Genomic DNA, 27,563 nt, shown 5'->3' with positions numbered 1-27,563 from the left:
CTACCTCTTGAAGCTCATCAAGAGAATGCCAAGAGTGTGCAAAGCAGTAATTAAAGCAAAAGGTGGCTACTTTGAAGAACCTAGAATATGACATATTTTCAGTTGTTTCACACTTTTTTGTTATGTATATAATTCCATATATAACTCCACATGTGTTAATTCATAGTTTTGATGCCTTCAGTGTGAATCTACAATTTTCATTGTCATGAAAATAAAGAAAACTCTTTGAATGAGAAGGTGTGTCCAAACCTTTAGTCTGTACTGTATACATATATATATATATATATATATATATATATATATATATATATATATATATATATATATATATATATATATATATATACATATATACATATATACATACATAGATACATACATAGATACATACATACATACATACATATATATATATAAGGAATTGCTGGGATGTGATGTCAGTGAAGGGCATATCATGTGATTTCAAGGAACTGCTGGGATGTGATGTCAGTGAAGGGCATATCATGTGATTTCAAGGAACTGCTGGGATGTGATGTCAGTGAAGGGCATATCATGTGATTTCAAGGAACTGCTGGGATGTGATGTCAGTGAAGGGGATATCATGTGATTTCAAGGAACTGCTGGGATGTGATGTCAGTGAAGGGGATATCATGTGATTTCAAGGAACTGCTGGGATGTGATGTCAGTGAAGGGCATATCATGTGATTTCAAGGTAGTCTGTACATTTGTCTATATAAATAACAGCAGAGAGCTTTCATTTGCTATTTGGACCTCTGTAGGAGGACAGAAGACACACAGAGACATCAACACTCAGGTTTAACTTTATTTTCTTAATATGATTCATTTTATCACTTTGACTTGGACTTAACTATTTTATAGATAGATAGATGTATGGATGGATGGATAGATAGATTGAAAGATAGATAGATAGATAGATAGATATATAGATAGATAGGTAGATAGATAGAGAGATCAAGCTGCAATACCATACAGGATGTTTACTGGTTTAAAATTATGTGACTGCAAAAACCTGCTTCCTTTTTTTATAAAGGTATTGTTTTCATTATAATATACCCCGCTAACAACATTACGTAACTGTTATGTAACTGCACCGTAATCTGGTGACCAAAGTTTCGTCTTGGCTGGCAACCGGAAAAGTGGCAACGTCAACGTTGCGGATCGGTAGTTGAAACCTAATTTATGTCCTCATGTGCCCAAACTAATTTAAAGGCTATTTCAGCAGCTGTGAATGATGAATAAAGACTCGAAATGAATTCAGTTAATTTATTAACAAACAAATATGAACAGTAATACACCCAAATTATTAATAAAAACAGGACATAGCGAAATATGAAATGAAACATAGCAAATGAAAGCATTCAACCCATACAGAAGCACATAGATTGAAATATATTAATAATAAATACATTTCCATATATTTAAAAATCTATATCACTCTGTTAGCATCCAGGGTCAAAACATTATGCACAAATATGCAATTCTTATAGACACTTGGAACATTGCATTTAAATATTTAAGAGCCGTCTTTAACCATGCACTCATTTCATCAACTAATCACAAGCTCTCACAATAATACATTAGCTAATCACACCCTTAACCAAACCACTCCAAATAATCAATTGAAAATCATTTGCAATATCTTATGAAGTTGTATTATAGCAAATCAAGTTTAATGAATCTCATACCTATCATACACACTGTTCACACTGCCACAAAGACTATATATATAAAAAAAACATGCTTATTTTATTTTGTTTGAACTGTGTTTAGCCTGTTGGAGTATGGCAGTGTGAATTTGCTTTTAGGTGCTTTGGAAAAAACAAAGTATATATAAGCAATTAACATTAAAGTCTTAAATCTTAAGTAATTCTTACTGTCTCTATTTTTGCAATATTCAAGTGTTCGTGTCCCTGAGTAATATCTGCATCCGCCGAAGTCTGAAGCTAGTAACCATATGTCTAATAATAGACAATATGCTAGTAGACAGCAATCCTCTTGAGAGAGAGGTCTGGTGTGGAGGGTGGATCTGGAACTGACTTCTCTTGATTATCGGTCTTCACAAACTACCCTGAAATACAATTCAAACATTAACAATGATTGTTATAAATGTAATGTAAGGCTCTTACATTCATAATGCTCATTTTGGATTCTACAGCTCATTTTGGAAATATAGTTAATATCAGTAATATGCAGCATGCACGATACAAGGAAGTGGTCAGTAACATCATCACTTTGAGGTATGATACCTATATCAGCAAGGCTACTTTAATAAAAAATAAAATGAATAAATTGTGTTATGTATTCAAATAGTTAGACATGCTAAAACACAGAACAAACACATTTTCCATATATATTTTTATCATTGAGGATTTCTTTAAAAATAAAATGTAAAAATCTTGTCTCGTGAACCCAGTCTCGTGTCTCGTCACACCCCTAGTAGCCAGACCAAGCAATACAATAGATTTCTTTTGCATGTCTGACAGTGTAACATTAAACAGAATATTTCAAAGAGTTAAACCTGTATCCTGTTTTTTGGGTAACATTGAGAATATCACTATATTTTGTTGCAACACCTCCACCACGACCAGTCTGACGGGGCTCATGCTTATAACAGTAATTCGGTGGAGTAGACTCATTTAGACCAAAATAATCATTTGGTTTTAGCCAGGTTTCAGTCACGCAGAGTATATCAAAACTATTATCTGTGATCATTTCATTTACAATAACTGCTTTGGGTGCGAGTGATCTAATATTTATGAGCCCAAACTTAAATTTTTTTGTTTTGTTTATTAATTGAGCATTTTTCTGGTTTAATAACAATTAGGGCCCCAAAACATTCTTATCGCTAAGTAGTTCTTAACATATTCCTTAACCTCTCTCTTAACCTTGTGGCACGATTCCTGACACGTTTGTACGCTAATTATGTCTTCTGTAAGTCACACTTTCGTAAGGTTGGTCTGGACCATTCGTAAGCTCTCTTAGCGTTATTTGAGCTCAAGACGGTACTGTATAGCAGTCTTTAGAAATCAGCGCAGTGCAGTACAAGTCAAACTATGGTATGTTGACAATGTTGTGGCTCAACAATGATTTTCTGTTATTTTTTAAGACTCATTATAAATTATGTTCGCAATGGATACAGGCCTATTTATGAAGTTGACTTTATGTGGTATCAGAACTAATATGGTGGTAATTAGCCTAGGCTTTTTCGTAATGTAATTAAAGCAAAATTGGCAATATTTTTTTTGATAATTAAAATCTGGCAAACAATTTGGCTCTAAATGGCTAAGATCTATAAATGGTAGGGGTGTAACGATTCACTCGTTTTCTCGATGCATCGATTACAAACCCTGTCGATTCATGCATCGATCTTGAAACATGATTTTTGAATCGTGAATCGCCGATCTTGGACAGTAATCGATTCAAAATGCTAAGAATCGAATGAATCGCGATTTCTATAGCGATTCGATGCTTTCAAAATGTATACAGATTAAATTACTACACGCACGAATTAATGGAGACCTTGAGGAGTGTTCGTGAATCGTGCCTCTTATCTGTCCTTCACGCGCTCCACTGTTTACTGCCTGATGAGACTGTCACAGGATTGCGCTCGCGCTCCGACGCAGCTGACGTGTGATCTATAGGACTCGTGGCCAGTAATGCTAACGTGAAGTACTTTTCTGTAGTTTGTCAATGGCTCTCTGCATCTTACCGACGGAGTTACCGGAGCCGTCGACAGCTGTATTTATTGCATGGACGGAGCAGAAATGTAAGTGTCTAAATCATACGCACGTCCATTGAATGATAAATGTTTTTAAACAATGCGGATGAACCGAATATGCAAAGGAAACTTTTAAAATTAACCACAGCATTAACAACGACCTTGAAATAAGAGCGCGGGATTTATCTGATAATCAGATGCATGAAAGTAGCGTTTGTTTCATTAGCAAACAGACATCTGGCGCGTTTTCTCTCAGAATCATTCGCTGATGGAGAGGAAAAGTTAAATAGAGATGAAGACGTTTTCACACTGAAAGAGAAGCGATCTCGCTCTCATAGACGTGCCAGGCTATATCTGCAGCTAAACTGAATAAAAGCAGAATGGACTGATGAAACTAAAAAAAAAAAAACACAAAAAATGTATGATTGATGCAGTGCTAATTGACATTTATTACAGTACAGAAACTATAAAGTATATTTTCTACCTTATTCTGTGCAGAAAATTTAAATAATTGCTAAGTAAATGTAGCCTAGTATATAAAACAATCATAAAATTGCCATTAGGAAAAATTTATATAGAAAACAAATGATTGATTATTGTCCAGCAGTGTATTTGATTTATTACAACTAATTAAAAGTAATTAAAAAAGAAGATAATTCCTTGTAAAAAAATATTATTATTATTATTATTATTATTATATAGGCTACATACATAAAATGATTGTATTTGACATTTCTGTCACTTCTGAAATTATGGCTACGCCCCTGGTGTGACAAAATGTTAGCTTATACATAATACTCTTTAAGCTCTTTTTTAAAAACTTGGCTTACATACATTTTTACGTATGCCATGTCGCATCATTAAACTAGCATTTAACAATGGACAAAAGTTTTTTTTTTTTTTTTCTAACCTGTGGTTCTCTAACCATAAATGCTACTGTAATTTGCCCCCTGACTAAGCATTTAAAGAATTTAGTAGAAGCATTTAAATAATCCCCTGAATGCACTTAAAGAATGCAGAATCGAATCGTTATAATCGAATCAAATCGAATTTAATTGTGAATCGAATTGAATCGTTCTAAATTTGCAAAAATCGTTCTTGAATCGAATCGAAAACCTATGAATCGTAATCGAATTGAATCGCTGCCTTGCCAAAGATTCACAGCCCTAATAAATGGGTAATAATGGTTGTATCCAGTAAGCGACCATAGCAGCGATCCAACCTGTCCTTGTATTGAATCAAAGACATTTACATTACATTTTACATTTACATATTTAGCTGACGCTTTTATCCAAAGCGACTTACAATTGCTATATATATGTCAGAGGTTGCACACCTCTGGAGCAACTAGGGGTTAAGTGTCTTGCTCAGGGACACATTGGTGTCACACAGTGGATTCGAACCCGGGTCTCTCACACCAATGGCATGTGTCTTGTTTATTCGGTAATAAACTTAAGCCCTTTTGACATTTTACCTGACGTGGCAATATTAAAAAAATTTGCCTCCCAAGACAACTCATTATGGAGCTACTGGACCTTCTCAGACCTGCGCTTGCCAGGCAAACGCGGCAGAATTTTGATTTAAGCCCTGAATCCCAGCGCTACGTTTTTTTTTTGCTACAGAGAGATTCATCGAGGTCGTGGGAGAGGGCTACGGCCTAATCAAGACCTCTGTGTGGAGGTGCGTCCACACTGTCACCAACGCCCTTCTGCGCCATGCCGGGGATTACATCCTTGTGGATGGCACACTCATCCCTATCACCAATCCATCAGTGATTGATCAGGCATAAATATCGTGAAAGGGATACGCGGCTATAAACGTGCAGGTTATAGTGGACCATAGGGGTGTGATATCTGACCTGGTGGCAAGGTCCAGCAAAACTTCAAGTACCTCTGACGAGAAGCTTGGTGCCCTTTTTTACGTTGCTTCCCCACCATATTTTGTATCTAACTCTCTCTTTCTGTTCGTTGTAGATAGGTTGCTTTTTATTGAAAACATTAACCAATTGCAATCAATACCACATTAAACAGAAGTAACTGCAGCTGCTTGCCAATCAATTCTGATTGTAAAGTACCTTACCATTAATATACAAGTGTATTATATAAATTTTATAAATCGCTAAACCCATGTCAAGAAGCGGCACAAGTGGCACAACGGGATACGGAGTGTGGAAGATTAGCAAGGGATACCCGGTTCGTCTAGCCGTCACAACATATCGTGTATATTACTGACCATTTGATAATTTAATTTATAGTCTATATTCTACTGATAACTTAAACTATATTTAAATAAATGTTACTGGAATAATTTGAGGAATGTTTCATTTGCATAGAACGTGTTGTCTGTCTTAACGCTGTATTGCACCTTCGCGTGAAGTGGAAAATCGATTCCTGAGCAATCGATGCCAACTAATTCAGCACCTTCACTCGGGACAGTGCTCTTGTGACGTCAGACGTAAGAAGCAGCGTGCTAAGAAGCTTCCTAAGGGACACTTCGGGGAACACACTTAGGAACATAAACAACTTTGGTAAGATATATCTTTCGAGGTCTTCTTAGCGCGCTAAGAGTGAGCGTTATCGGGGAACCGGCCCTAGATTTTTTTTCTAAAGCCTGCATTAAATGTATATTTTGACCTCATTATTCGGGGAACGGACCAGCGTGAATTTTTTTTCAACGAAGACGATGACTAAAAATATTTGTTAAACGAACATTTTTCGGTAAGTAAGATGAGACTTGATGAGCTAAAACTAATATCTGATGATAAAAACTATGACTAAATTTATGCTGCATCTTCGTTAAAGGGACAATAAGTAACTTTTTAGGTATTTTATTATCTAAAATCAATATTTTTATTCATAAATATGCCCTCAATGGTGTACAAATACCTATGCCAATGTTTAAACTAATCCTTGTAAATGAAGAATTTATTATCTTTATATACATGGGACGGGTAGGTCGACGGAGGCTTCCATGTAGTTCCGCCATCTTGCAAAACTATAATAGCAGAGAGGGACAAAAAGTACTAAGCCAACGCGTTTCCACAGGGCGTTTTCGGTCAGAGCCAGAAACGCAGGTGCAGAGCAGTGAGAGGCGCTTGAAACTGCACCAGCAAGTTTAAAAGTCTGGATTGCATTCTTATTATGGACCATACATATGCCGCGCCACAGGAGAAGAAAACATAGTCTCCAAAACAGTCAAAAATAGAACGTAAAAGGAAACGTGACCGTAGATTACAGAAAACAAGAGTTAATGTCGGGGAAGCTTTTTCTAGGTGGAAAGAGCTAATGCTTGATAAAGATTTCAAAAGAGACGCTGAAGTGGCCAGTTTTCTTCTCGACAGGTAAGTTAGTGTTACAATCTATATTATGATATTTTTTTATATCTAACAATGCACATAATTCAGAAAATATAACGAATAAAGAAGACATAACTACTAATTACAATATTTCATGTTTTCCACAGTCAGTAATTCATACTGTAACATTCGTTTGTTAGTTGTCATGTTGCAGTTTGTTTGAAATAACACACCTGTTCACCTGAAGGAAAACTCGACGAAGTGCTATTAGAAGACATCCTGTCAAAGCTTTTTGGTACATATCGCCTACCGTAGATGCAACGCGCATTTGAAAAAGCGAGGCGCTGGAGAGCAAAATTAGTTTGAATGCAAAATACAATTTCACCACTAGATGGGAGTAATTCCTACTTACTGTCCCTTTAATAAGACTAGACCGAAATATAATATTACTCAGTGTGTGTGTGTGTGTGTGTGTGTTTGTTCACTGCTGTGTGTGTGCACTTTGCATGGTGTAAATGCAGAGCACTAATTCCGAGTATGGGTCACCATACTTGGCCACATTTCACATCCTTTTTTATCACTTTCCTAATAAAGTACCTATCCGAGTCCTTAACCAACAAAGATGTTAAATAAATATGTAAATGTACCTACAGTATCTGAAAAAAATGAGTTCAATTTGTTTCTCTTTCGAATTTGTCTTATTGTCTTATTCTGCTTCTTTCAAAAATGATATATTGTATATGAACAACTATATTTTTTTCATAAATTGCTCCCTTTTCTCTACTGTTAAAGGGATAGTTCACCACTTCTATTTAAGTGGTTAGAACAAGTCATCATAATAGTTATTTGAGAATTGTCTTACTAGTTCCATGGAGCTTAGTGTCCTGGAGATGTTGTCAGAGAGCAGCTCCGCTCCGACTCTGCTGGGGAGCAGGCCATCACCGCGAAAAAGCCTAGGAAGAGCCCAGAAAAGATTACAGTTATTAACAAATAGCAGTTTCTGTTCTTCACACATGACAATAACCATTCCTTGAAAGCAACAGGTCTACTGAACCTTTCGTGTCCTCGTCGATACGTGGGCAGTGGTCCTGACACAATGATCGTCGCCGCGGGCGTTGTGCTGCGAACCGTCTCAATCAGGCTCCTGAAGTCCCTCTTCAGCGTCTCCGTCTGCCGCAGCGTGGTGTCGTTAACCCCGGCGTGAAGCACGACCGCTCTGGGGCTCTCGTCGGCCTTCAGGATCGCGGGTATCTGCGCAGAAACATCGAGCACCAGGGAAACAATAAGTGTGCACTTTACCTTCGGCTAACATAAGATGAACGTGCCGGATGATGGAGTCGATCACAGTGTCGTTTTCTGTCTCGCAAAGTGGAGCGAATCGTGTTCCGGTGGATATCCTGAAGACCGGAGGTGGCGGAGGGTGAAAGGTCGTCGCCCAGGGTCTGGCTTACGTGGTGGCATGGAGTGAAGGACATCTGGGAAGATTGCGTCCTGGGTACACCGGGCCTGTGCAGAGAAACACACAGAGAAGACGTGGTGGGACTGTTAGCAGCACGCTGTATACTTACCCTGGACTTATGAGCGTCAACCCCTGACTGTTTCCAGCATGGCTCTCCGTTCTCTCAGCTGGGGCTGCTTCTCAACAAGGTCACAGATCTGCTTCTCCACGACCTCCAGCTTCTTATTAGAAATAAACAAACTAGAGAATAGGGAAAATGCAGAAAAGAAAAATAGTAAAATGGAAAACACAAAAAAATCTTAAGATTTTTAGATTTTACAGATGCATGCCCAGGCGGCATTTCATCGTTGATTCAACGTCTTACCTTGGAGACCTTGGATTAACGCTGAATGAGGTATAGATTTTAAAAAGTGAATTAACGTGCATAACAGGACGCTGTTTCACTGTCATACTGTGCACCATGTATAAATACACAATTGTATGTTCAATTAGATCCTAGTTTGCATTTAGATCCACACAAGTACATGGCAAGGCTAAAAATCTAATGACTGGCAGCAATGGCTTTACAATCAACTTCAATAAACTACCACATGCACAAATGTGTAAAACAGCAGTTTTATTTTTGGAAACATACTGTACAAAACAGATAAAAATAATCCCAAACTTTATTTTGCAGAGTATGCATGGACGTATTGTTAAAACAAGTAGGCAATTCAAACAATTCATAACAATTCAAATTCAATAATATTTAAAAGTTTTTGTCAAATAATTTGGAATATTTTTGCATATAAATTCATATTTTTTGCAGCACTGGCAAGAGAATCCCTTGTACCTTTATGACTGAAACAGCTAATCTTTTATTATGGTAATGTGTCTCATTACAAAAGATGTGTACATTGGTGCAGTGAAAATTTGCTTAACAGTTTGAGAAGGGAAACTTCAACCAGGGACGCTGTAACAGGAGGGAACAGGAATGTTCGACCCAACTGCCTCATGCATATAGTGTGGTTGTGGTTGGGGCCAGTTCTCCTCTGACCAGACGAAACCAGTAGTTAAATTCCAGGCCGCAGCAAAGTCAGATTGTGCAGAAGAATCATCTGTTTCCTGTGGTCTTGTCCTGGTGGTCATCTGAGACAAGGACTCGCCGCCCCCTCCACTCTCTCCCACTTGTGCGCTTTCTGAAACAAAAACACCAAATATAAATCCTTATAAAATATCAACTTTGATATAGTAAAATACATTTAACTGAAAACTGAATAAAAAATAAATATTTTTACAATATTAACAAGTTTAAAATATTAACAAATTATTCAAAAGCAGTGTTTTCAGAGCCCCCAGTTACACTGTTTTAATCAGAACCCTAGCAATACAGTGTAATAAAACAAGAAAAATCAAATTAAGTACGTTTTTATAAAAAATAAATAATAATAATAATAAAAAAAAAAATCAAAACCGATCACAAAAGGTCAAAGCATCTCTAGCAAAAGTGACTTGATTTCTTACCAATGTGTCAAAAACAAGCTGGATCCTTGATGACTCTACAAGGGAAAGAAGAAATGCTTTACTGTTATTAAAGTTATTATAAAGCAGGATTTCATATTTTCACAGATATTTGTCTCTCTAAGTTCCACCATAATGACCAACATTAAATTTCAGCATTGTAGTAGGCCAAACTATTCAGCTACAGTTCTACAGTTAAAAAATTAGGCAGTTTTATTCCTAATAAGAATATTTATTGTTGTCAGCCACTTTAACATTGTAAATACAACGTTTGAACACTGGACTGTGCTTACATACAGGCAACGTAAATGACTTAAAGAGTAACTAAACCCTAAACCAACTTTTTTTAGTTAATGATCTGTAAGAATGGGGCTTTATTAGTGCTGTTCATTGATTCGAGTAACTTTTTTGACATTTGAGTATAAAGTGTTTTAATTCTACAATATGTGGTGTAAAAACGTCTGAGTGCTGCCCTCTTCAGGTTGAACGGTGGTTACTGCAGGTGGCAAGTGACGTAAGCGGTGGCAGGTGACTTAAGCAGTTCCCAGCTCACCACGCCCCTTGGTACGAGCTACCACACCCTTGGCAGTATAAAATCATCTTGTTCAGTCAAAATTACTGTAGTAGTGAGTCAGAAGTTGGAATTGCCAGTAATGAAAACAACCAGGATAGACTATTATATTATATTATATTATATCTATTTACCATAGCATTTATATAGTTATTTAGATTATTTCGTGTAGCCTATGTAGTGAATTAGCATAGTTGTAAGTGTAACGTTACTATTGTTAGAAGCATAGTTAGTAGCATAGTATTGCATCAGTTAGCATAGCTTCAATTTGGTGTAGATTTATATGTATTTAGTACAGTAGTTAGGATGGTACGTATGTGTAGTGTTGCTGGTTGCGACACCACTGCTGACCTGCATAGTTTTCCAGCAGACTTTAAAATTAGGCAGCAGTGGTTGCATGCACATGGCCTGGAAGACCGTGAGTTCCTGCCTAGAGCTGGAGTGTGCAAACTGCATTTTACACGGGATTGCTTCTCCAATGCAATGGAGGTGGAAATTGGCTTCTTCACACAGCTCGCGCTGAAAAGCGACACGGTGCGGGAGTTAAGACCGCAGTTTGAGCCAGCGGCTCAAATTGATATGACTCAGGCCACAGACACCTCAACGTCATCAACTTTCAGGTGAAGGTGGGGGAGAAGAGTCCTCTACTACAAATGAACGCTCCGGTGCAAAGCTACTTGCGTCACTACAGTCATACCCACTACTCTCCATTTTAGCAACTCTGACAGCAGCTGTCAAACAATCCGTCTCTGCGGGTCTGCAGGTTCACGGTCCACGCACTCAGCCCCGCCCTCGGTTCATCCCCTCTCTCTCCGCTGTGCTCTGCCCACTTTTCAGCATTTTTCAAATATTGCCAGTGGGTGGAATCAGGCTCTGACCAGGGGTTTAGTTACCCTTTAAAGTTTAAATTAAAATGTGTTATAACAACAGTAACATAACTGTACTTTACTTAAAGGAAAAAAAAACAACAACACAAAAAAACCTTACTCAAAGATTAAATTAAAATATATTAACATTAATATTTAATTTATTGATTCCCCTGTGTAACCACTAGAGCGGGCCTGACACTGAGAACCACTGCTTTAAACAATCCTAATTCATTTTTGAATTCATTTTCATTAATTCATTTAAATTGTACCAAAATTTGATTTATATTTAATTATATTTCTCAGAAAACACTTTGATACTATTATAAGAATAAAAACATATATATAACACACCTAATGCTTGGGATTCATATCAGGAAAATGTGGGAAAATATCTAAAATACAGACATTAACATAATTAACCAGCAACACAACAATGAGCATCTAACTTGAGCATGCGTGATAAAGCAATACACAAATACACACACAGGTATTTATTTATCTTCTGCAGGTTACAGGTCATTTAAGTTACCCATTTGTAAACTGTGGTAACGTTATACATTACTATTTTCAAAAGATAATAAAGATAGCGATTTTCTTACCTCATTTTGCCAGTATGTTTGCCGGACCTCGCAGAACACATATGACCCTTCTTGTGTTCACATTACAGTTTTTGTTCTCCATTTACATGTCACGACTCAAATTCGCTCAAAAAATAAATATAAATAAATAAATAACAGGCAAATATAAAATAATTCGTCATAACACAGTCAGCCGCCGCAGCCTCACCGACACTCACAGAAAGACGATACCTTTAGTTTCTAGGATAGGTATCATGATTAAAATATTGTAAAATGCTATTAATAATAATAATAATCTTAAATAATTTAATATACATAATTTAAAAGTTTATTAAATATTTTCAATGTTGTTTGAAAGTTAAAACAGCTGAACTTATTTCAGCGTTGAAGGTTGGTCATGTGCCGGAAGTTTTTCAACATTCCGCTTTAAATGTTGAATCAACGTTGTTGCAACGTTGAAACCACAACTGACATTATTTCAACCATATTTGAACGTTGAAGGTCGGTCACGTGCCGGCTGGGTGATGATATATTGTAAAAAATAAATATGAAGTTATTTAATAAGCTTCCTTGGATCACCTGTGTTTTCTATCTCTGTCAGCAGCTCCTATTAGACATTTTCTTTTAGGCCACCCCTGAAATGACAGTACAATTTTAATCAATATTTGTTTACAATGAAAAATCATGTGGATTGAAATAGTTTCAGCCCATTTTTGACTGCATGCAAGTGATGTCACTCATGATTCTACAGTGCAGACTTTCAATTAATTTAGGTTTTATTAAAGAGCTTACTTCCATTTATCCATTGAGAAATCATCAAAAACATTTACAAAGCTATCAAAACTTTAAGCATAAGATCTGATTAAAAGCCCGCACTTTCATTAATAAGAGCTCAAATCTATTATGCTGTAACATTAATTATGCTTCTACGCTAGCGTAATACTTTCTAGCAGACATTTCAGATAATTAAAGAAAACTACCATAATCACAGAGGTTGCAGTTGTTGAACTTTTCTTTGGTATAACTGACGAGAAACAGAGAAACTGTCAGATGAGTCCTCTCCTCTCCAGCAGCGCAGTTGCCAAGGTAACTCTCAACAGGCTAGTAAGCTAATAAAAAAAAATTAATATTAAAAAAAAGCCTTTAGCGTCTTTACGGAGTTCAAGAATTTTGTTTTTACTTTGTTTTATACATTTTATCTACCTATTTATTTATTATAAATTGTAAGACTCACCTCAGAAATGCTAATTCTCCTGTCAGACACAGCTGAAGTAGCCTCAAACAAACGTGCTGTCCTCCTGATACTGTATCTGCGGCAGATGAGATGGTGTAGCCAGTCTGTGTCATTATTTCACGTTCATAACTCCCTATGAAATAGAAAGTTTCACAACTCCGAAAAATGTATTTCCTTTCTTTTCAATACTGTGCGCTCGGTGTGTCAGTTGTGGAAGCGCGTGCGCTGTATGCAGGCGGCAAGGAAGTCGACCGGAAGTTGAAGTCGGCTGCGTGCCGCCATCTTGTAGCCGAACTTAACTTGCATTAGCAAGTGAACTTTGACAGGGAATAACTTTACATCTGAGGCGTTTAAAGACTCAATTTTTCCATCATTTATTTCTAAAGATACACAACGATGTATAAAGGGCTCCATTACCTTCTATGTTACATTATGGCCCCTTTGAAACAGTTTTTGTAAAAATAGGCTAACGATTGCGTCATAACCACTCGTCTCTATAGCCCCTTTCACACTGCCATTCCGGCAAATACAGGGGTAAAGTGTTCCTGTAATTGTTTCCTGGACGCTAGATTTGGCACTTTCACACTGCCAGTGATGACCCGGTATATGTGTGTGCTTTCACACACAACCCGTGAAGATCCCGTAACGACACGTGACATCAGCGCGTGACGTGTAATGTACGAGTCGACAAAGCTTGGCACGTTATACTTTAACTGAAGCAAGCAAACGATCTCTGCGTCAGCGCGGAAAGTGAGGAACTAACTGATCTCTGCTTCATTACAGTTTGCACATATGTTTTCGTCGCGAATGTTGATCTTCCTTCAAAACAGCCGGTAAAAAAGTCGCGCGATAACGCGCGTCATCACTTCGATACCGAATTAGATCTGGCTTTTGTTCACACAGCGCTCGTTCCGGATCGATTACCGCAATGTTACTATGTCCCCGACCCGGGTTCGATTCGGTAATCAATTCCGGGACGTGGTTGCTTTCACACAGAAGGCGACCAGGCAATGTTACGGGAATATTGCGGGTCCGACGTGCAGTGTGAAAGGGGCTTCTGTCGCACAGTAGAGAAATTACCGTACAGACAGGAGGAGAAGCTCGCAGGCAATTAACTTAATATGGCGTACTGGCGTTACATTTAAAAATACTATAAAAAATAATTAATCAGAATATTTACTCCTGCTCACTCACGCCAAAGAACTTTCCCCTCAAGCTCGCCGTCTCTGCAAGATTAACGATGGGAGTTTGCACGCACAGCTACTAGAAAATTTACATCTGTCAGACAGGTTGCTGACGTCATCAAGCTTCGTTTGAGTCTGCGCGTCAGAAACGGAAGTGCTAAAAATAGCTAAAAATGGGCTTCACTTGTCTCAATTGAGTTCCAATGGGGTCGCTGTGTCCATTTATTTTACTGTCTATGGCTGTATGCCACGTCACTATATATTAAAAGCATATCCATATTCTGACTTGGTCAAAAGAAACACATTTTATCTTTAAGGAATGTTTAATCTTGTGTCTGAAATTTAATGACACTTTTTAAATAGCACTACACTCAGAGAGCATATAAAGAACGTACAAAAATTATGGTAATTAAATTACGTGCATACGATGTTGTAATTACGTTGCCAGTAAGTCATGAAGTTACCAATATATTACGAAGAGAGGACCTATCTGGGACATTCTTCATTATCTTGTTGTAGAACTTTCCAGAAGGTGTCACTACTGTTTGTTTATGTGTATTACAAGTGATAGATGTTATTTTTATATTCTTGGGTATTTGAGGAAAAATGTATTCATTTACAATCTTATTCTAAATGCAGACACATTTATGTTATATTTTATATATGTTCTAATATTACTAGGTCGCAGATATGCCTCTTATCATTCCTAGTCACCAGAGTGTGAATCTGTACATGCGTAGTTAGTGAGTGCACAGGCGCCGCCTTTATTTTTCATTTTCATTCGGTCGTTGATCAGGACTGGTACGCTTGCCGGTAAGTAAACTGGCATTGCTAGTAATTCAGATCGAAAAATAATATTGCATGATCGTGTAATTTCATTAGTTCTTTCTGATGTTTGTTTTGTTTTCATTGCAGGTTTACAACCTAGCGAACTAAGTGATTAGTTAACTGACTAACTAAACGTCACATATGACGAGCTGTGTATGTGTGCTCAATAAATGCTCAAAAAGTGGCTCGAGTTGTATCCGCCGTGCTTGTCCTGAAACCCTTCCAGTGGGGAGTTTACTGAGCTATAGCAGGTAGCTTAGAAGAAAACTGGACACTTGTTACGTTGGAAGGACGTACTGACCACGTTGTGAGTTAAAAATGTGACTTCGTAGTGACGTTGTCAGATGGTAAATCGTGGAATTACCAAAAATTACCAATATGTTACGTAACTGTTACGTCGTGTGTTAGCAGGGATACAGATTAAAATTAATAATTAATTATTATTCTACCTCTGACATGCTCTTGCGCCCCCACATTGAAAACCAGGCTCTGAGTCAGCTTGCATTCAATCATTCTGGTAGTGTGATTTAGACATTGTTATTTCTAATCACCCGACACTGATGCTTTGACTCTTTGCAGTACCGCTGCTCCCTATATGCAGAGTTTGCAGTCTGCGTATGGCACCATCTCCCAGCGGTCAAAAAAAAAACCTTGCGTTCCTGCGTTCCTCTGATATTTTACTGTTCCGAAACCGGTTCGGGAGGAAGAAATACCGGTTAATAACGTTATTTTTTTTAAAACAATATTATTTGTCAATAATTTGCCTAATAATAATGAAATGCGCGTTGTTTCTATATGCAGGCTTTACCCTGCGCTAGCTTGTGGGTTCTTGGCTTTGTTGGAAGGAGGACACCAGCAGGGAACTCGGCAGATCATAACACTTGATTTATTAAACATGAAGAGGTTAGTGATGTCCGATTCGCGAACTAATCGTTCAATTTAACCAGTTCTTTTTAGTGGACCGGTTGAACCAGTTCACTAAATCGAACTGAATCTTTTGAAACGATTCGCGTCTCCAATAAGCATTATTTCACAAATGACTTAAGCTGTTAACTTTTTCAACTTGACTAACACTCCCTCTGAGTCAGAACAATATCCCGGAGTAATTCATTTACTCAAACAGTACACTGACTGAACTGCTGTGAAGAGAGAACTGAAGATGAACACCGAGCCGAGCCAGATAATGAATGAACACGCCCACTGCTGGAGCAGTTCTCGTTCTCGAGTCAAGAACCGTTCGCATCAGTTTTCGGATCACCAGTACACTCAACCGAGAACCGTTTCTGTCGGACGTATACTGATTTGAGAACCGATGAGCTGATGATACTGGGCATGCATGATTCAGCGTGAAGCAGACACACACACATGGCACAAGACTTAAATCCTCTTATGCACATTATTGCTGTTACGGTATTTGGGTGCATTGTTGCAAAACTTTATTGTAAACCTTTCATGGTTATGAGGTTTTTAACTGACTAAAGTTGTGATTACTGACTTTATATATTTGAATGTTTGATAGACTTGACGCCATTACGTCATAGCCAATGACGTCATTACGTCGAGCATAAAAGAACCGCTGAACCGGTTTAAAATCTATCAACACCATAGTTTTTTTTTAAGATATTTAAAAATGTTTTCTGTATTGTTAAAAAAAAAAAAAACTTGTAAAAGATTGCATTTTTATTAGCCCTATTACTTTCCGAAATAATGAAGGCTAAAATGCCTATACAGTCAAATTGTTTACAAACATTATAAAAACAGCTATTAGTTTCTCGAGAAAAAAAGAACAAGTTTAGGCTATAAAAATGTCAATCCAAAAACAAATTAATTTAAGATGAAGCTGATGCCTAAATCTCTCATTTGGCACGAATCCAAATGTTTTCATGTTCCCGATGTATCTGGATGCTAAAATATTATTTATTATATAGTGTTTGTACTTTCATCGACATACATCATCCTTCAAATCGGCTGTATCAGCACAGTGAGGCACGGTCACTCTGAACGCAACATATTGTACAACGGAGCAGTGTAACTTTTTCATTGTTTCTTTAACTGTATTTTATTTTGTTAATGTACAGGCTTCAATATAGCAAAATGTTGTGTCAGAGCGATGGTTATACCAAAGCTGATTGGTTATATAGAAGCAAGACATTATTCAAAGCTGACAGCTTTTACAAAATAATTTAAACTGTAAAGATTTTGCAAAATAAAGAAAACTTCTCTCTGCTGTTTCGTTTTCCTTTCTGAAAACTTTGGAACGTGTCACAATGAACCGTAATCTAGCACATTTTTTCTATCGTTTCATTAATCTGTCAAAATGATTTAAGTGAAATATATTTAGAGTATATGCCTATATTCCTTTTTATGTAAGCCTATAGGGTTTCGTTTTTCTGTTTTCTCCATTCACAGAAGTGCTGCAGGTGTGTGATCTGTTGAATTCATCTCACACTATCCTCAGATAAACATTAAGGGCGGTGCATTGCCATTGCGACTTGCCTATGACGAGGTCACATCTGAGCGACATTTCACTCATTGGCTTCAGCATCACATTTGCATATGTAGTACTGGAATTCGTGATTGGTTGACAGCAAATTTCAAATATTAAATGGAACGATAAAGTAAAGTTATTAACCGGTTAACAAACTATAAAATGTGATTTTTTTTTCTGTTTCTGGTTCTGTTCCTGTAAAATTTTTGTTCGTTTCGTGTTTTCGTTTTTGTTCCTTGAACCGGGTCAGAGCCCTGGTATGTTGGTGCCCTGCCAGTGGTCGTCTTGTAGGCAAGCATCAGTACCTTGAATTTGATGCGAGCAGCTACTGGTAGCCAGTGTAACCTGATGAGGGGAGCAGTAATGCAAGCTTTTTTTGGCTCATTGAAGACAACCCTCGCTGCTGCATTCTGGATCAATTGCAGAGGCTTGACAGTACATGCAGGAACAGTCAGGAGAGCAATACAATAGTCCAGTCTGGAGAGAACAAGAGCTTGGACAAGAAGTTGGGTGGCTTGCTCTGACAGGAAGGGTCTAATCTTCCTAATGTTGTAAAAGGCAAATCTGTAGGACCCGGTCGTTGTAGCAATGTGGTCTGTGAAGCTTAACTGATGATCCATCACAACTCCTAGGTTTCTGGCTGTCCTGGAAGACTCAAGACTCGGACTCGGTCTTGAACTCGGTCTCGAAACCGTATTTTAATGGTCTGGGTCTTGTCATGGACTCGTGTGAATTTTGACTCAGCATTGACTCCGACTCGAACATAATATGAATCGGACGTATTCCCGAATCCACTTGAGTCCCAATCAGAATATGTCATGATTATTACTGTATGTTAATATTTCTTTGAATTGATATATGATTGTAGGGCCCAATGATTTCCGGGATGCAGAAAACGCGGAGGGAATCGCGGAATCCAGTCATAAAAACGGAATTTACAGTTTAGAGCGGAATGTCACGGAATCTGTGCAATTTTGAAAAAAATAATCAAAAGTAGGTCATTGCACTTACATCAAATCACGATATGGACTAGTGCCTGTAAATATTAAGTCAGAAAAGTCTATTTATATTTGAATCCGGCATGTTCTGCGTGTCTCTTTTAATAAATGCTGCAAAAGTGGGACTTAGTTTATTTCACACATGAAAGTGTGCGTGACACTCGTGGTGATTTCAGCGTCTGCCGCCTCTCTAAATAAGGACGTGAACACATGAACAACATCTCCAGAACTGCACTGAGAGTCACTTTATGAGCAAATGACACACAGAACTGTAAAGGTATTCACGGTATTTGCCAGAAATCTATTACTATTGTTCAGCAGAATGTACATAGTAGAGGTGAGCATAGATAATTTTTTAAAATCTAGATTAATCTCACTGTGATCTTGAAATTAATCTAGATTAATCTCACTGTGATCTTGAAATTAATCTAGATTAATCTAGATTAAAATGGCTCATTCGAATTCTGCCGACGGCATTCAGAATATGTGTTACCCAAATAAAATTGACAAACAGTAAGTCTTTGAGAAGGGGTTTATCAAGCTAGGTGGTGCATTAGAAAAGGGGCTCATCTCCTGTTTCCAAAATGCATCACAAAGTGCTTGAAAAAGATGTAAACTAATTCCACATTGTACAAGGTGCAAACAATCTTACGCCTGTTTCACACAAATGTTTAAGTTTTTTTCAAGTTTGTAGGTGTCAAGGTACAGAAACCAAATAATTAAATGTAAAATAGCACTGGATAGTCTTCAATGTAAAAATGAAATATACAATCAAACCTACATTTATTCAGACACCTTCAACATTTCTCACATTATTACAGTTTTGGTATATATATCAAAAATTATATCTGGTGTCTGAATAATTTTTGTTTGACTGTTAAAACTACAAAGTAATTGAGCAGTGAGTGATTTTCATTTTCATTTTCTTGGATTAACATTACAGCAGCCAGTAGCTTAAATAGGCGCGGTCCCTTTAAGAGACGATGAACGCATCCAATATAATACACATCCCATTTTTTCCGCAACTGTTTACTTTCACTTAAGAAATAACTGACAGTTTTTTCGAGAATAATTTCCAAGGTGGATATTTTGACATATTTTGTATGCATTTGTCAGCACAAGAGCAAAAATAATCAAATTCGATGTTCAAGTGTTTTGAGACGCCTTTCTCTGCGTGAGCCCTGAACACCAGAGCACCGTGGTGCTGAATTGGGCTCTTTCACATCTTTTTGTTTGTTCAAACAGCGATTTGTATTTGTTCGTTCAGGTGCAGGAGGGACTTCGAGGAGAACTTCGCAGAAGAGAGCTCGGTTCAGTGTCGCTGTCGGTGATACGCGTCTCTCTCTCTCTCTCGTGCGCACCGCGTCTTGTGTTTGGATGCTTTAATGTTTAAATCGCCAAGCGGTACTGCTTAAAAACGTGAAAAAGACACGCTTTCATGACGATGCGCAGCAGTGGCCCGTCAACTGTCCTGAGCATGTTTTTAGGCTGACCTCAGTCAGTCAGTTATATAAAATATCAAGGTGAAAGTCATCATAGCTTGCTTAGTATAGACTCAGCTCTCAACCCAACTTTGAGAATAGATTAACGGCGTTATTTTTTTATCGCCCGATAAGAGTCTTGCGTTAACGCAGCACGTTAATGGCGATAACGGCCCACCACTAATACATAGCCTACTACTACTACTACTAAAATGAAACGAACATAATTTTTTAAGGAACAATCATTTCTTCCATGTTTTATTTTTAATAGTAAATCCTATTTACCAAAAAATAAAGTTTGCTTAATTTTCAATAATTAAAAGAACAATTTAATGAATATTTCATGTAAATGTAAACACACAAACTAATTTCTGAGGAGAAAAAATAATTCATAAGGCTATTTTCAGAAAAAAATAATAATAAATAAAATTGTTTTATGCCTTTATATAATTAGACATGATAAAACACAGAATTAGGTAACAATAAAACATATGATGAAGAAAAAATAAAAAAAATTCATAGGGCCTTTTAATAAATTGTTGTGAAAAAGTGTGTTATGATTTTAATTAATTAGACATAGCCTTTTAATACAATAAAATTAACCATTAAAAAGCAGTTCAGAAAAATTAAAACAGAAAAAATTGTATTCCAGAAAAATGTAAACGGAATTTGGAAAAAATAAAATAGGGCCCTATAATGGACACGTTCAATGATTGGTGATTTTCTTGTGACGTGAGATGTTTATTTATCTGTTTGTTTTCTGTAGCTTTTAGTCTTGTTCACCAACAATTACAGAACAACAAGATCCCCAATTTCTCTGACTACATAACCCCCCCCCCCCATCACCATCTCACTCCGATACTACATAAAAACTAATGTCACTATTAGTTATGTTTACAAGGATTCTTTCAGTGAACATCAAAGTTATGATCACACATTTCCCATCATGTACTGGAGCATGAATAATTAAAAATGTTATTTTTTTTACTCTTTGGAGTTGTATTTACACTGTTGTATGGTTGTTTTTGTTGTTAGTTTTATTAACATACTGTGTTATGACAATATTTATTTCAGTGCTTAAGTTTTGCTTAAAATATATTAGTGCAAAAGAAAGAAAAATTAAGTAAAGTGCAGTAATTTATTGATATTTAACATCACACTTTTTTTTACAGTGATAAGCATTACATAATGTAAAATTTATAAACAAAGAGTCAACAAAAATAACTGGGAATTCCCAAGTAAATATAACTCAAAAATGTCTAATTAAACCTACTAATAATTATGTTTAGGCTTTTAGTAAATGTTTGTAAATTTACTATTCTTTTCTGAGTGAAAAAACTTTCCATGCTTTTTTCAAGTAAATCCTATTTTTCAGTGTACTTTAATAAAGTAATAGAAAAAGTTACACTACTATTACATTTTAACTTGTAATCTGTAACCTATTCCATTTCCAAATTAACCTTCCTAACACTGCACACTTCTTGTGTTGATTAGATCACGACCAATGCTGCATCACAGTCACATCAACAAAAAAGAGGCTCCTCCTAAAAGAACTGGCTCTTTTTAGAAAAAAAACATTAGTAGAGACTGGTCTTCGTAGATGAGAATAGATAAACAGAACTAATCTCTGCAGCCAAAAGCTGAATATGTGTTGTGTCTGCTGCTTATTTATACCCATTGGAGTCAAATATTTAGTTTACAGTCAAAGTAGATTGGTATTTCTTGTGAAGAGCTGAGCTGTTACCCAATTCGACGGTCACCCACGACGTCAAAAGTGACAGACTGAAAGGGAAAATGCATTCATTTGTTCACTCAGTGTTTTCTTAAATCACAGCAAAAAGGACAACATACATTGACCCCCACTGGTGCAGAAACATGGATGAACCTCTTAGAAATAAGTAAGTCAATATTATTTTGCTTTTTGGCATTCCACTCCAAAATATTTGTATAAACAGAACTGCAGTTGTTTACTTTATAGTTGTTAACACATCAGTCAATAACAGAAGGAAAAAAAAGATAAGAGAAGTCTTCTCAAATGAGGGAAATAATAAATAACGGTTAATGTTTATGGAAAATAACAAGAAGTTTACATTAAAAAAACATTTAAATATGATTTATTAATTGAAACACCACTGTTAGCAATAAACAATCATGATTTCTTCACTGCAAACTGTTTGTCCTTCTCATAGGCAGGTTAATAAAGAGCTGTTTGATTGTGTTGATGCTAAATCAGTAACAATCAATCTTTTGCAGCTCACGTCATGATGCCATACTTTTGAAAAGAGGTCCTCCAGGGCTTTACCGTCTGAACACAGAAAGAAAATATGTTGAAGGGACTGATAGAAAGGTCAGACAGTGGATATATGGACGAAGAGACAGAAACAAACTGAACAAAGTCATACTGATGGTGGGACAAACTGGCACTGGGAAAACAACCATTATCAACACCGTGGTCAACTACTTTCTGGGAGTGAAGTTTGAGGATCAAGAGTTTTATTATATCACAGAAGAAAATGAAAATAAAGATCAGTCACAATCCCAGACACGTGAGATCACTGTTTATGAGGTATTCGTTGAAGAAAATCCAACATCTCTGACCATCATTGACACTCCTGGATACGCAGATACTGAAGGATACGAGAAAGACAGAGAGGTTTCTGAGTCTCTAATCAGATTATTTTCAGATGAGGATGGGATTCATTATATTGATGCAGTGTGTTTTGTGATGAAGGCATCTCAGAATCGACTCTCTGACAAAGAGTATTACATCTTTCACTCAGTTCTGTCTCTGTTTGGTAAAGATATAGAGGACAACATAGTGTTTCTACTCACATATTCATCTGGATTGCCTCCAGAAGATGCTCTTAATGCCATTAAAAAAGCAGAAATACCCTGCAGAAGAGATAACGCCAATGCACCTGTTTACTTCTTATTCAACAACCAGCAGAAAGTGGACCCGAAAGTGCAGAAAAATCCAAAGTTTATGAAAGCCTTGAAATCATCCTGGGAAATGGGAGAAGAAAGCATAAATGAGTTGTTCACACTCCTAGATGAAAAGAACAGAAAAAGAGTTCAGATGACATTAAATGTTCTGAAAGAGCGAAGACAATTTGAGGCCTGTGTATCTAATCTGGTGGATAAAATCTCTGAGAGGGAGCTAAAAACCAAAGAACTGAAAGAGATTCAGGAAGCCCTTAAACAGAACAGAGACAAGATTGGGAATTGCGAAAACTTTCAGTTTACAGTCAAAAAAGCTGTGAGAGAAAAAGTGCCCATCGAAAATGAATGGTGGTGGAACAGTAAGGCAACTTGCTGCTCCATCTGTGAAGAAAACTGTCATGAATGGGACTGCAGCTGGGCAAAAGGTCCCTCAACATGTTGGGTCATGAAAAATGACCACTGCACTGTGTGTACAAAGAAGTGTCATCACAGCGATCATGTCAAAGAGGGAAAGAAATATGTGACAAATATTAACGAAGTCGTTATGACATTTGATGAGCTCAAAAAGGAGTATGAAGACACTGAAGAAACAACTGTAAAAGACTTTGACAAAACAAAATTTGAAAACACAAAAGAGAACTATGAAAGTAATGTGAAAGACTCTACGAATAAAACAGAAATGGAACAAAAAATTACCAATGATCTGGAGAAGATTAAAATTGAAAAGTCCAAACTGCTGGATGAAGCTTATATTACCATCATGCGTCTGTCTGAGATTGCATTAAAAGCAGACAGTGCTTTCACTCTTCAATACGTGGATTTCTTGATTCTCAGACTGAAGGAGGAGTGCAAATATGAATGGATGAAGAATTTGGAGGACATGAAAAAAGCTGGAGAAGAGAAGAAGAACAAGGGGGCTATGCATTATGTGATGACTTTTGGCAAATGCCTTTTTGGGGCTAAAAATCAATAGAAATCGGAAAATTCAAGATGGAAAAAGCAAAACAGATGCTGCTCCATCAGTGAAATTGTTTTTACGCAAACAGCATTCATAAGACTTAACACGAGAGCTTTCACAAGAAAGAAAGAAAGAAAGAACAACTCACTAAGTGTATAAGCAAACCTATCTTCTCACCCATCAATTATCCTCCTCCCCTCCCTAGTCCCATCCCTTAACTCTGGCTAAAGAATTATTATATACCACGCATGATGTATCTTCTCAATCTATTTTAATCATGTCTCTGTGATCAGTATAATGGTGATCACAGTCATGTATATAATGGGACAGAATGAAAACGTAAGAGAGTTCTGTTTTCCTTTTTGGGTGGTGGACAGACCCAAACAATTCCACACATGACGGAATGGATGGCTGGATGATTACAACATAACAAATTATCTTCTAACATATATGACCTATTAAGTTTTGATTGAAACAGAACATAAAACATTTTAAAAAATCTATGTCATGACCTCTTTAACATTGCATGATAATGTTAATATCGATATGCTATTCTCATAATGTATCTGCTGTTTTGCAATTTTCAGAGTTAGAATGTGTATAATGTAATAAGCCATGTGGACAAATAATGAATAATGACAAATAATGTGCATGCACCTTAATAGAAAGTGTTCAATATATCAGTATGCTAGTGTATGCGGGGAGCAGCCTATAGTTGTATATGAATAATAATACTTGTAATGTTGGGTCAGAGTATTGCTCTTTGTGTGTTATAGATAAACCATGCCCTCCACTACAATCCTACTGTTCATTCTTATTTCAACTGATATGCACCTAGCCCACTTACAAAAACAAGATGTTTCATCCGAAAGACTGCGCTTAAGTTTTTCCCTTTAACTCATGCATCCCATCCTTCTTATCAATCTATGCCTGCCCATTTGCAGTGGATCCCAGAGCTCATACTGACTGAAGGATATTCATTCCTCTGGATGCTCCAAAGAAGGCCTCATTGTCTCTAACACCTAAACCACTTCGAGTCCAGTGCAGTCCACATCCTGTTAGTAGACACAGACTGATGTGCATTGTTTTGGAGATTCCCAATTTTGAGATGTGGTCACCTAGTCACAATATTCCCAATCTTGTCTCACTGGGTAACTGTGATAATGAATCAGGTAAATTAAAGATTGATTTTGATGATTTACTTGTTGAAAGACTGGAGCAAGCAGGTCAAACGACAAAAGAAGAAAGACAAGCGTCGAGAGAAACAGAAGTGGAGATCAACCGACGGACCATCAGAATATCGTTTCTAAGATAAGAAGAATAATTAGACTGGTGTGAAGACAAGAAGGCATGAATAAGAAGACAATAAAAATGATGAGAGAAATCATTAATTGTATTGAGTTGGTTAATGTTGATTTGGAGTTACAGTCTCTGGCAAATGGTATCGAGGCCTTGAGATTGCAAACCTCTGTTGCAAGACCAGAAAACCCTTAAAAGGTAACAATGAGATATATGATTTGTTAGACATCAACCATAAAAGGCAGTAATAAGAAATGTATGATGTTAACATTTGCTCAACAGTTGAGACTGTCACGTATGCTTGCTTTTTGCTAAGATAACAATGAGTGTGCAAGGAAATGCATCTTGCAATCTGGATTGCAGGATGGACTTTCTTTCTAAAAAATTGTATTGTAATGTGTTTAATCTGATTAACACAGGGAGGAGGATGCTGTGCAGTTTAGCAATAGTTACTTACTTAGCCTACGCCTTAAGATTTTGTAACAGCTTAAAGAAAAGATTAATTTGCTTTAATGGAAAGAAGATAGAGCAGCAATTACTTAATGTATGTGTGCAGAAGAGGGGTTGCCAAAAAAGGAAATGTTATCTTCCTGTATCCATAGCAACCTGACTGTTAGTGTGTGCGTGCAAGCGGATGTGTTAATGTGTTTTACCAAAAGGAGGCATCCGGAAGAAATGATGTATGGTTTTTGGGACTATATAATGTTATGGTTTGGACACATCCCCTGCCGCATCTCGGGGTGAAGACTTACGCTTTTACTTTTGTTTTTTATTTGTTAATATTTTGCTTATGAGTTAGTGTTTAAAATAAAGTGAAGCCATGTACAATGGTGATGCGTAAAAACCTTTAAACAAGTCTCTGAGTAATTTATTACGAGTAAAGTTATTATTGTAGTTTGTTCCTGATTCTGTATTGCCAAGCTCTGCAGAGGCAAAGACTCAACTGAGCTGATCTGGTTCTGGTGGGAAGAAGTGCAGAATTCTCCATTGCCACAGAGAAGACATCAAAGGTAAGAACAATGGTTTAAATTGCCTTTGCTGGTTTGAAATCTGGATGTTTGGAGAGAACATCTGCATATTTCTTTAGTCAGATAAAATTAACACAACAGCATGTAAAGGCTGACTCCCCCTTCTGATATTGATCATAATGCATCTGTGAAAATAAACCAGTTCAAACTGATACTTTGCTCTGTGGTGTTCTGAACGACACACTTCATTCACTGTTATCTGAGCTAGCCCTAACAGGTCAGGTAGCCCTTCACTAAAAAAAGGTCATTTCAAGAACATTTCCAGGTAATTGTTAAAGTATATGAATATTGCAGTGCTTATTGACAAAACATGTATTACATTATAGAAACTATTCTGCCTTATGTGTTTGTATAAACCACACCTGGTAAAAAAAAAAAAAAAAAACATAATATACTGGCAGAATTCTTTTTTTTTATTAATTAATTAATTTTTTGTTTGTGTGTGAATATTTACTATTTACATTTACTATATGCAGATCTATGAATATGAAAATTAGCCCCGCCTCCACTTGGTCACACCAGCCAGGACCTCCTGATCCACAGATTATGACTGATAAAACAGTTTTTACTAGCAGACAGCTTCAGTGGATACTGTAACAGTCGCTCCAATTACTTTCTTGACGATGTTGTGTCCTCAAAATTATTGAAGACCCGAATGCAGCCAAATTTGTGATTCTTAATTTGTGCCCGCGAGCAATGCATGTGAAGGGCAGACACTGATGCGGGGGAGTCGGGTCGAACTCCGGGCTACCTTTCTACTGTTGCCGCAGGTTATTATTCAAGTTAGAGGTTTTAAATTTATGTTAAACCACAACTTCATGGCTTTTTTGCTCTATTTTATTTTTATTTTTGTGCTGGTAATCCTTTTGATATATTTTGCATGCAATCTCTATGCTATGATCTGATGCTATTAATGCTAATGATAGGAATTCGTTATTGAATTTTGTGACCTAGCAAACCAAAAGTGCTGTACTGGGACTGCCATTGGGGAACTACCATTTTAAGGTGAAAATACTCAGTGCAGTGCAGTGGTGTTGATTAATGGATTGGCACATGGTTTGTCTAAAAGCAAATGAAAAACACCACATAAACAACTAAACAACATAAAAAAAAA

The 27,563-nt window shown here is 36.9% G+C and overlaps 2 protein-coding genes across 9 annotated transcripts in view; one reads left to right on the top strand and one right to left on the bottom strand.

Moving 5' to 3' along the window:
• Positions 1-27,563, bottom strand: part of LOC127952144 (NACHT, LRR and PYD domains-containing protein 12) — a 91,100-nt gene that overhangs the window by 23,930 nt on the left and 39,607 nt on the right. The gene's annotated exons all lie outside the window — the stretch shown is intronic.
• Positions 723-26,276, top strand: LOC127952163 (uncharacterized). The gene is made up of 3 exons (XM_052550527.1): positions 723-814; positions 22,059-22,122; positions 22,478-26,276. Exons 2-3 carry the CDS (start codon positions 22,100-22,102, stop codon positions 24,135-24,137), a joined length of 1,683 nt encoding a protein of 560 aa, XP_052406487.1. The 5' UTR covers positions 723-814; positions 22,059-22,099; the 3' UTR covers positions 24,138-26,276.

The sequence above is a fragment of the Carassius gibelio genome, chromosome B3 (assembly GCF_023724105.1).
Source record: "Carassius gibelio isolate Cgi1373 ecotype wild population from Czech Republic chromosome B3, carGib1.2-hapl.c, whole genome shotgun sequence".
Taxonomy (NCBI): domain Eukaryota; kingdom Metazoa; phylum Chordata; class Actinopteri; order Cypriniformes; family Cyprinidae; genus Carassius; species Carassius gibelio.
This window is presented reverse-complemented; position numbering and strand designations above follow the sequence as displayed.

What these genes read in the sequence shown, in the direction of transcription:
- LOC127952163 (XM_052550527.1), top strand. Translation starts at nt 22,100, where the DNA reads ATGGATGAACCTCTTAGAAATAA. An exon ending in GATGAACCTCTTAGAAATAA is followed by an intron (nt 22,123 to 22,477) that starts GTAAGTCAATAT and finishes AATCTTTTGCAG; the next exon opens with CTCACGTCATGATGCCATAC.